Raw genomic sequence first — 11268 nt, 5'->3', positions numbered from 1 at the left:
ATAATCCTGACATTGGTGTCAAAGATGTAGATTGCATATACTATCATAATGAAACGTGTTTAAGAATAAATTGCGTTTTTTTATCCAGGAAAATAAATAGAAATATTAATTTTATTTTCTGTGCATAAAAATAATTTTTCCTGCTCTATTTTAGGACTATTTTTGGTAAAAAAAACAACACTCAAATCACACAAATACACTATGATTTGTGATTTAAAATTTTCCAATTCTATTTTCTACGAGTTTCACTCTCGGTAGAGGGTTTGTGCTGCATAAACCCAAAAATTGTTCATCGTATAGACAAATAGACCAAAGCAACATGATCAGTTGCCTCACTAACATTAGACTGGAATAATTTTCGCAACTATAAAGTATTAAAAAGGCGACGTAGGGTGCCACATGCTGCTGTCAGGTCTGACGCGCCAACCCAGAGAGTATGTTGTATCCTGCCACATGTCGCGCACCAGTAAGAGGCTACTCAACACATCATCATGCGCTACACGTGTCGTGCATGGGCGGTGTATGTGGAGGCAATCGTGCTTCACATGGTAAAGTTGCAGAAGTTGATACAAGAATGCATATAGACCAGTGGTCTAGCTCGCGGGCAGGATTGTACTCTTATCTTTAACAAGTTGAGGAAGTCAATGTTAGCCCTAAGGGTGATGCGAATGTTTACTGTGTGTTGAATTGAAAGTGGTAAGGACTACAAAAAAACAAAAAAACGAGGCTATTCATGAAACGGTTGAGCGAGTTACATGGTACAAATTTTGTTACCATTCTAATATAAAGCTTAGACCTTATAAACATCTCGGTGCACCATGGTATGTAAGAGATTCTAATAGTTTTGGAATAAAGAGGTATTATGAGATTATGGAATCTATGCTAGCTAGAGTTGAATAGAATTATAGTTCGAAATATAATTTTTAGAATGAATTTTTTTTGGATAGTTTTTATTTATTTTGTTTTTCTATTTTTTCCATTTTTTGGAAACTTAAGGAAATTTTTGCGAATTTTTTTATTTTATTAATTAGTAATGGATGTGGAAGTTATTGAATTTTGATTGATGTTTAATTTTTGATTTGTTATTCTCACCGTAGTTCTAATACTATTTATGGATAATAATAAATCTAAATTCAATTTAAAATTTTGATAAAATTCTTATAATGTGTTATGAGATGAGTTATATCTCATAACTCAATTCTCTACATATACTATCTAATTAATACGGTTGAAGATTATAAAATAAAAGGTATTACTTAGGATTCTTTTTTCGAAACCTAGTATAAGGACTATACATTAAAACTATAAAAACAGTTTGGTGATTAATTTATCATATAATTTTCATATAAAATGATTATTTCAAGTAAATCTATTATGAGCTTGTTTGAAAAACAGTTTGTACCAAAATAATATTCAAAACAAAAGCATGATACAAGTGTAAAAACAAATTTATATAAAGAGATTGAAAATTGCAATCCATGACACAAACATATGAAAATAATAGTTTGTTTTTATTAGATAAGAATGGTAAAAGAGTCGTCTTTTTTTTTTTTTTTGATAGAAAAGGAAAAGAAAAACGAACAACAACAAATTACCCAGGAATTAGTTTAGGGAAGCTAACCCCAATTCTATCTTCTAAGAGAAGATGAGAGATGAAACTAGGGGAATGTAAAAGAGTCTTCTAAAATAAATGTTTCAATCATTTATTTAAAAAAACTTTTGAAATCGTTGTTTTTAAATCAACATTTTGAGCTGAATCCACATTTTGAAATCATTTTGCGACAAACATCATTATTAGAGATTTGGTTAGTCAAATCTCTAATTAAAAAAAAAACATCTCTCGGAACAAATCGAGCCCATTATGTGCCCTAAATTGCTTTTGGATGTTCAAATCAAACCATTAATTATTGAATGATATGATTATGGACATTTCCAAAATGAAAAATTTGGCTGCTGAATTCAACCCTATAGATATAAAGCAAAAAAACTCAAAGAAGTGGTCAACAAATTCCAATTGGCGCCAAAGTTATGATAAATAATGGTCAAATTAATCACTTAAAAATAAATAAAATATTCTTAAACACAAGGACATTTTCGTAATTAAAATATAGCAATCCCCACAAATCCAAACAAACACCCCAATCCGTCCCTCAAACAAGGAACGGCATACAATTTTCTACATTTTCCAAATTAATTACCATTTTCTATAATTAATAAATTAACCCAAAATTCAAAAAATCCCCACACTACAACTTCACGCCATCATTTTCCCCCTCACTCCACCACCTCCGCCGGTACCTCCGCGCTGCACGGAACCTTTTCTCATCGACTACTCCGCCAATCCGCCAACCAACTAACTTTCCTTTATCTCACTACCATGCTTCGGAAATGACCCGCAACCGGTTATCTCGGAGCCGGACACCCGAGTCAGACAAGGAGGCTGCACCAACCACCACACGCAGCGGCGGCGGAGGAGGAACGGCGATGAGAGTTATAGTACCGTTGCAAGGCGTGGTTCAAGGGAGAGGTGGCCTTTTCTTAGGCTCAGTGATACCTTGTGCTCTTTTCTACTTCCTCCAGCTGTACTTAAAACGGTTCCGTAATGACCAGGAAGATTCCGATGATTCTAATTCGCAGAATCAGGCAGCTCCGTCTCGGTCAGATTCAGAGGGGCATCTGGCGGAGCTTTCTGCGTTTACTCGGTCTCCATCTCGGAGCCTTATATCCCCGAGAAGTCCTAGAGGACCCGCTTACCTATCGAGTAGGGCGACTGGTATAGTGAAGAGTGGCGATTCTCCTTATTATGTTGGATTGAAGAAGGTCGTGGAGGATCCATATGACGAATCTGATAATCCGAATGGGATTATTCAACTTGGTCTGGCTGAGAACAAGGTGAATTTTGCTTCTATTGGATTTGTCTGTATTTTGAAGATAGGTTAATTTTACTTTCGCTTGTAAATGTGGGTAGTTAACAGTGGATTTGGTGGAGGAGTGGCTAATCGAGAACGGAAGAAGAGCAATATTAGGCTGCGGAGTAGAGGAGTTGAATATTAGTGGAATTGCTACGTATCAGCCTTCTGATGGATTAATGGAGTTAAAAGTGGTAATTTATTTATGTCATTTCCCTCTTTTCTTCTTGTTTATGATGTCTTTAGAGTTTGCCTTTTCTGTTAATTTTTATGGCTTTTATCTTCCTCCCAAATTCTTCGGATTATCACACTAGGATTTTCGAAATTGAACTTTCTTTAATTTTTATACTTCGGTTTCGGATGCTTCTTCTAAAGAAGGTTGAAACTCATCTTCTTACGTCACTGTATTCTTTGTTTTTTTTCTGATTTTAAATCTAAAGCTCTTCTTTTTAGACTCAAGAAATAGGAATTAGGTGTTAATGTTAAGGTTGTTAATAGATGTAGAGTTAATAATAACATTAGGATATTATAGGTATGTGGCAATAATTGGCCACAGTTTTGTATTGTGTTGCTCCATTGTTTTCTTTTGTTCCTAATAAAGTTCTTAACATTCATTTTTTTAAAAAATGAATTAGGAGTTGACAAGTGAACATTAGAGGGGCATTCCTTTCTGAGAGGATGTTAAGTTTTTTGCTTCTTATACAGAGTTGAAAGATGACTAGAAAAGCTTGCTGTTTAGTTATGCTGCTAATAACATTCAGTTCAGACATGTGAAAAACAATTTTCATTTTTCATTCTTTTTACTCTGATTTTTCCAACAAAAAGGCTATTCTTTGAGATGCGTTTTCTAGATTTTGTTTTAATATTGTGAAATTTTCCTGGAAAGAAAATCTTGTTTCTGTTCTACTAAGATCAATTTTAGTAATTTTAAGATGAGGCACTGGATCTCTAGGAGGGATAAGTTGTGATCATTATTTATTTGAACTACTTAACCACTTAAGCCAACCTAAATTGATATTATTAGTTATTTAGTTGGAAGGACCGTTGGCATAGGAAATAGAGGACCATTTTTAGATAAAAAAAAGATCCTACTATGTCCCTGTATATCAGCTTCCACTGATGCTTTCCTTCTAATGCCTAATATTCTTAGGTGATGATTTTAGAAATAAATTAGCTTTGAACAATGGAATATAAACCAAATTTAATAATAATGGTAAGTTGGAAACTGCTAATTGATGGCCCTTAGTTAACTTTGCTCAGCTTCTTCAAAAAGATAAAACAGCCAAATGAAAGTAAGAGAGTAAACATCTATAGAAGAGCTTTTTTGATAACTTTATTGACCACATGCAGGGGACTAAATGTTTATTTATTTGGATTGAACTAGGTTTCCTCTTCTAGATGTTTTGTGCAAATTGATCTCCAGTTATAGGTTGTCTTCTTCATCACCAAAAATCAAGAACCATGAGCTTCTCTACATGCTCCCGGTCACGTAAATGTGACTGCTAGATCACAGTTTGGAGTAACTTTTGTTTTTGAATTAGTTGCAGGTCTTTACCATTCTGGATTTAGCATCAAATTTGCAAATTGTGGCGCACATAATGCAATTGTGTACTTTTACTACATGTAATCTTTTATATTCTTATCTCATTGCTTTTCCTGTGCAGGCTGTGGCTGGTTTTATGTCTCGAATCACAAACAATGTAGTCTCCTTTAACCCTTCACAAATGGTGTTGACAACTGGTACGGCTCCTGCAATTGAGATGCTTAGCTTCTGTATAGCAGATGCTGGAAATGCATTTCTTGTTCCAACGCCGTACCACCCAGGGTAACTCTTAATTTGCCTATTTTTAAGCTTCATTGAAAACATAACCTGGTATGTTGTGAGAAAAAATTTAAGTTCAAACCAATATGCAGACTTGATAGAGATGTAAAATGGCGAACAGGAGTGGAGATAATACCTGTTCCATGTCGTAGTGCTGACAACTTCAGTTTGAGTATAACAGCACTTGACCGAGCATTCAACCAGGCAAAGAAACGTGGTCTCAAAGTTCGTGGGTTAATAATCTCAAATCCGTCAAATCCTGTAGGCAATCTGCTTAACCAGGAAACACTTTATAGCCTTTTGGACTTTGCCAGGGAGAAGAACATCCATATAGTGTCTAATGAATTATTTGCTGGCTCAACCTATGGTAATGATAAGTTCATAAGCATGGCAGAGCTCATCGATTTAGAAGATTCAGATCGAGACAGAGTGCATATAGTATATGGTCTATCAAAAGACTTCTCTCTGCCAGGGTTTGGGGTGGGTGCAATCTACTCCTACAATGAGAATGTTCTGGCTGCTGCAAAAAAGTTGTCGAGGTTCTCGTCCGTTGCAGCTCCAACCCAGCGTCTACTTATCTCCATGCTTTCAGACACCAATTTTCGTGAACATTTCATTCAGATTAACAGGGAGAGGCTGCAAAAGATGTACATTGCATTCACAGCAGGATTGAAGCAATTGGGCATCAAATGCATAAAAGGCAATGGAGGTTTCTGCTGTTGGGCCGACATGAGCGAGTTCATCAGTTCTTACAGTGAGAAAGGTGAGCTTGAGCTATGGGACAAATTGTTGAACATAGCTAAGCTTAATGCCACTCCTGGATCTTGTTGTCATTGTATTGAACCTGGATGGTTCAGGTTTTGTTTCACCAGTTTGTCTGAAAAAGATATTCCTGTAGTTATGGACCGAATCCGGAAAATTGCTGAAGCCTGTAAATCTCGCAATTGAAATGTTCAGGTTAGATTGCATACAGATTTTTTGTTTTGGTAAAGATAATTCCTCACTAGCTTGCTTAATAAAGGTTGGATAATAGAAGTACATAGAAGGTTCCTTTATCTTTTAGCCTTTGCTGCTTCTGTAAACCATTGAAGCTCATCAGAAGTAGCAGAAATTTCCTCTCTTCCTTCTGAATAATTCTTTCAGTGTATCATATATCAACATTTTGCAAATATTATACAAATATTCATTATTTATTTTACAATTTATCCCTGCTGTGTTTTGAGTATTATATATGCACACATTTAACCTTGAGCGACTGTTAATTTTGGATACAACACGATTTATAGACAACCTAGCTAACACGATCCATTTTACACTATCATCATTTTTGTTAATTTTACATCCGGACATGAAATATATCGACCATGTAACACGAATATGACCGGACAACCCCTATACCAGGGAATGAAATACAAATAAACGAATCATTTTATTGCACAAAAAGTTACAAATCTCAGGAACAATTTAGTAGTAATGGTAATTCCAAAAATGAATATAAAAGAATGATTCTTTTGAACGTTTTTGCTCCTAATATGCAACTCCATTGTCTCTGCTCTGCACAGCTAATAAATACCATCTTCCTGCTATACTACGTTGTATGTTTGTAATGGACTTGAATTGATTCATATAACTTCGAGGTTGTCTAAGAAAACCCTCTATTGCACTTTGATAACTACGAGGATTCTGCTCCGGATCTTATCGACTCGAGGACTTGAACTACCTCAGCCATGCTTGGTCTTCTTATGGGAGCCTCAGATGTGCAAATCAATCCTAATTTCATTACCTGAATCAACTCATTCTCCGAAAAACCTCGCAAACTTCGGTCGAAGCAGTCTGAAGCAGAGCCCGTCTCCAATAAGCTACGAACATATTCACACAAAACCACTACCTCATTTGCTGTTGGACTCTCTACTGGTTTCCTCCCAGTAACAAGCTCTAAAAGAATCACTCCGAAGCTATACACATCATATTTCTCGCTCAATCTTAGACTCTGAGACAGTTCTGGCGCAACATACCCTACTGCATTATGAAATTTGGTTAAACCATAGTTGTCTAAAATCGGGAGCAGCTTCCCCAATCCGTAATCAGACAGCTTCGCTTCGTAATTTTCGTCTAAGAGTATGTTAGTAGACTTGATGTTGAGGTGGAGAATTGGAGGCCTGCAATCATGGTGAAGGTAAGAAAGTGCTCTTGCTGTTCCAAGAGCAATCTGAAACCTCCGAGACCAGTATAGTTCACTGTTTCCGACACCAGTACTGGTGCCCGGATAATTTAGTCCATGTAGATTATCATATAGATTGCCATTCATAACAAATTCTGATAAAATTAACTGCATTGTTGAAGACCAGTAGTAACCTTGAAAAGCAACCAAATTAGAATGTCGAAGGTTACCTAACCGCCCGATTTCTTGCTCGAATTCATCTTGGCTTCTGATCCTTCCCAAAGTCTCAAGCTTTTTCACTGCAATTGAGATCCCACCTTCAAAATTAGTTCTGTAGACTGTTCCAATCGAACCGCCACCGATCATACATTCTTTGTCAAGCAAAGCTTTGGTACCAGCTTCCCAATCTTCATACTTTGAGGGCAATGTCTTGCTGAAAAGAACCAACTTCCCAATTATAAGACTCGATTCAGATGAACCCAAAGGTGTGCTCTCAACAACCATTGTTTCATCCTCCTTCTTTCTACTTCGTGCTCTAATGTTCATAATCGATACAACACAAACTCCGGTAAGGATCAATGCAGCAGCAACAATTGCCACAATGACAGAAGTGCTAAGAACCTTGGTTCTCTTTGATGATGGGCTTGAACCAATGCCTGAGCAAGGATTCTCCAAAGGAGCACCACAGAGCCCGGAATTGTTCACGAATGCAGATGCTCCAAAAGCTTGGATTTTTGGTAGCAGAGGAATCGGACCCGAAAGTCTGTTGGAAGAAAGATTGAAAATTGTTAAGTTGGGGAGATTTCCAAGGGAAAATGGGATTGATCCTGAAATATTATTTTGTGAGAGGTCAAGAACTAGGAGGTTTGATAGGTTTCCTAGAGTCTCTGGTATGCTACCATTGAGTTGGTTTTGATGCAGATCAAGGACTTCTAAGTGAGTCAAATTGTAAAGGGTATTAGAAATTTCTCCATCTAAATCATTCCCAGAAAGATTCCTGCATCAACATATCGAAAACTATAGATCAAAAGAATGCTGGTAAATAAAAAACATTTGAAGATGGTAAATTGGACTTACAGCTCAAGAAGAAACCGGCAATTGCTTATATCCTTAGGAATTTCCCCAACCAAGTGGAGATTGTGCAGATCCAAGACAGTAAGCAACTCAATCCTTCCAAACCCGGCCGGGACTGTTCCATTGATGGAATTATCCCCCAGATTAAGCACCAAAAGCTTCTGCAGATCTGTAATCTCAATTGGGATACTCCCACTCAATCTGTTAAACCCCAAGTTGAGAACTTTAAGGTTCTTACAATTTGTAATGCTCAATGGGATCTCTCCATCAAAAGCATTAGCAGAAGCATCAAAAATTTCAAGTCCCTCACTGCAAGTTCCAATCTCTGGAAGGTTCCCAGTAAACCCATTATGTGATACATTGAAATGACTCATGTTTTTGAATCCAAGAACCCCAAATGGAGCCAACCCAGCAAACATGTTGCTGCCAAGATCTAAAAAACTTAATCCCTGGCACCTCGGAATCTCATCCTGCACATTCCCAGTTAACGCATTGCTCCTCAAAGACATATACTTGAGCACAGGGATATCACAAATTTGAGAAGGTAATTCACCACTGAGATTATTGAAAGAGAAGTCAAAACCTTCAAGGCTAGCACAGTTCACTAACGAAGCAGGAATTGAACCAGAAAGAGTGTTATGAGAGAAAGCAACAAACTTGATCTTGTAACAAAACTTGAACAAAGCTGATGGAATCTCTCCACTATAACCATTCATTGACAAATCAAGAAACCTTATACTGGGCAAATCACCAATGAATTCCGGAATTGATCCAGATAAGGCATTAGAACTCAAATTAATCTTCCACAATGTGGTAAGCTCAGCATATTCTTGAGGGATATTACCTGTAAATCGATTGCCAAACAATGTCAAAATTCTCAAAGATCTCAAACCAGATAATGCTGGTGATAAGAACCCAGACAGATTTTTCCTCCACAAAACAAGCCTCTCTACAAACCCAAGTGAATTGCAGGTCACACCGCTGAAATTACAATGATTGCCACTTGAAACCCAGGTTGCTAAGCTGTTATTAGGATCAATGATGCTGGCTTTGAACTCCAACAAAACCTCCTTCTCTGTAGCTGGTGAAACAGTAATGGTGAAACCAAGAAAGCAAGAAATGAAGAGCAAAAGAGCATGAGAAACACAAAATCTAGAAGACTTTCTCATGCTCACTTGATAATGGATCTATCCGTTTGGCATTATTGATTCTGGATCCAATTAAGAGAAGCATCATCTCCCCATTTCTTACTTGCTTGAGCACAAGTGATTCTCGAAGTTTTCAGGGTAAGAAACACAGAATCATCACAAAAAGGCAGCATTTTTAAACTACCCATCACTGAAATTGAAGACAGATTCTGAATAGAAAACACATTTGCACAAAAATTCATAGAAACACAAGTAAACCCACTTAATCAATTGGCACAAAAACAAAGATCTAGGGTGAAGAAATGAAATTCACAGGAGACAGAGAAGCATTGGAAAGGAAATGATGGAATGAAAATGGTGGTGACTTGGCTGGAAAGGAAGTAGTTGAGTTGAGGCAATTAAATAAAAAACCGCTTAAAAAACTCCGTCTATCTATACAAGGAAGATGAACGAACCACGTGCATCTCCATTTATCTCTCTCTCTCTAAAAACCCACACAGAAAGACAGAGTCCTTAGATAGAATTAAACATTTAAAAGTGAATTAATTTAGTAATAAATAATGAAATGAAGAAAGAAACCCCTAATCTGCAGTATTGTCTTGTTGAGTGAGCATGTATAGTAATGCATTTATTCTCTCCCACCAAACACTCTGGCCGCCATTAAAATGCTGAGAGGGAGAGAGAGAGAGAGAGAGAAGAGAAGGTCTGATTGTTTAGTGGGCTAGTATTTGTCTGTTATTGGTTTGACGAGTTCTTTAGCTTTCTGTATGGGGCATTTGTAGTTTCTTAGCTTTTGTATCCGTTTCGAGAGAGACTTCGAATGGACATTCATTTCTTTATTTTATTAGTTTTCTAGTAAAACATTTGGACTTATGTTCTTTTCTTATTTTATTAATAACTTCAATATTGGACGAATATAGGCTAACTGCCGTTTAAGAGACCCGAACTAATTTTTAGAGAAAAAGAACGCATAGCGCACCTTCTCAGTAAAGTACAGCAATATGAATGTGTATTAAGAATATTAATTTGGGACGTCTCGCTAGATCCTGTTAAGGATTCAGTCATTACCATGATCACGTCTGATCCTGAGAATCACAGGTCTAGTGGATCCGGGGAATACCAAGCCCCGATATTTGGACACACATTTACCTGTCAACAAGTGACACGTAGCACATCGCGCTCCTCAACTCGTAACTGTTTTCTGCAATTTGACCACATTATAAATAGGGTAAACACAACTCAAGATACACATGCTCATTCATTCTATTAAGATTGTATTGCAGCTTTTTTTTATTGGTTGTGATCATCTTCTAATCCTTTCATAAACTGACTTAGGCATTGGAGTGGGTTAGCCGGACAACAGCCCACCTGATCTTGTTTCTGTGTAATCGCATGTTGATTAGTGGACTCTCAGGATTCAACCACATCAAATTGGTGCGGTGAGCATGGATTGACACACCGATGAATCATTTGAACAGTTCCATTGAAATTCCTTCCACCACTGCACTCTCCACAACTCGTGTCCAAAAAACAACTAAAGAAGAGGCACGTTGAATTCAACATGTCAATCACAACCTAATTATGGAAATGGTGGAAGAAGACGAAGCCCTAGAGGGCCAACAACAAAGGCTATTGGGCGTAATCACCCGATGTCTGACAGCAAACCTTGGATCTGTCCACGACATCGTTAGTGTCATAAGGCAATAGCTCGCCATTCAAATGGCCGAAGTAAAAGAAAAACTCGAGATAGTTGAAGAAACCATCAGACATGTGAACAAACCTAAGAATACAAATTGTTCGACCAGACACCACACTGTCCAAAGCTGCTATCGTCTACGAGAAAAATCACTGAAGAACCAAGTAAGGGATCTGGATGCCAAGTCAATGGGGGAAGGAGACTCCCCAATATGACGCTGTCGGTCCCCAACTCCCTCTAAAAGTAACGTAAGGGGCACTGATCACTCCCCCGCAAGGTCATTCTCGATAATAGAAGGAAGACGACCCTCCCCGAACAAGACGACACCAAATTTCAATAATCGAAGGACCCATCATCGGTCAGATGAATCTCAATTTATCATCCAAGAAAGAGTAGTCGAGCCCTAAACCCGAGAGCGATGGGCGCCAAAGGGAATGAACCTCACGGTTAAAGCTAGG

The 11268-nt window shown here is 37.5% G+C and overlaps 2 protein-coding genes across 2 annotated transcripts; one reads left to right on the top strand and one right to left on the bottom strand.

The window, feature by feature from the left end:
• Window positions 1-2209: 2209 nt before the first annotated feature.
• On the top strand, window positions 2210-5924 carry LOC136210642 (probable aminotransferase ACS10). The gene is made up of 4 exons (XM_066002002.1): window positions 2210-2892; window positions 2969-3103; window positions 4574-4734; window positions 4824-5924. Exons 1-4 carry the CDS (start codon window positions 2389-2391, stop codon window positions 5677-5679), a joined length of 1656 nt encoding a protein of 551 aa, XP_065858074.1. The 5' UTR covers window positions 2210-2388; the 3' UTR covers window positions 5680-5924.
• A 217-nt stretch (window positions 5925-6141) lies between these two features.
• Window positions 6142-9876, bottom strand: LOC136210641 (probable LRR receptor-like serine/threonine-protein kinase At1g12460). The gene is made up of 2 exons (XM_066002001.1): window positions 7970-9876; window positions 6142-7889 (listed from the first exon to the last, which is right to left on the bottom strand). Exons 1-2 carry the CDS (start codon window positions 9133-9135, stop codon window positions 6404-6406), a joined length of 2652 nt encoding a protein of 883 aa, XP_065858073.1. The 5' UTR covers window positions 9136-9876; the 3' UTR covers window positions 6142-6403.
• Between the last annotated feature and the right edge of the window lie 1392 nt (window positions 9877-11268).

The sequence above is a fragment of the Euphorbia lathyris genome, chromosome 1, assembly GCF_963576675.1.
Source record: "Euphorbia lathyris chromosome 1, ddEupLath1.1, whole genome shotgun sequence".
NCBI classification, from domain to species: Eukaryota; Viridiplantae; Streptophyta; class Magnoliopsida; order Malpighiales; family Euphorbiaceae; genus Euphorbia; species Euphorbia lathyris.
This window is presented reverse-complemented; position numbering and strand designations above follow the sequence as displayed.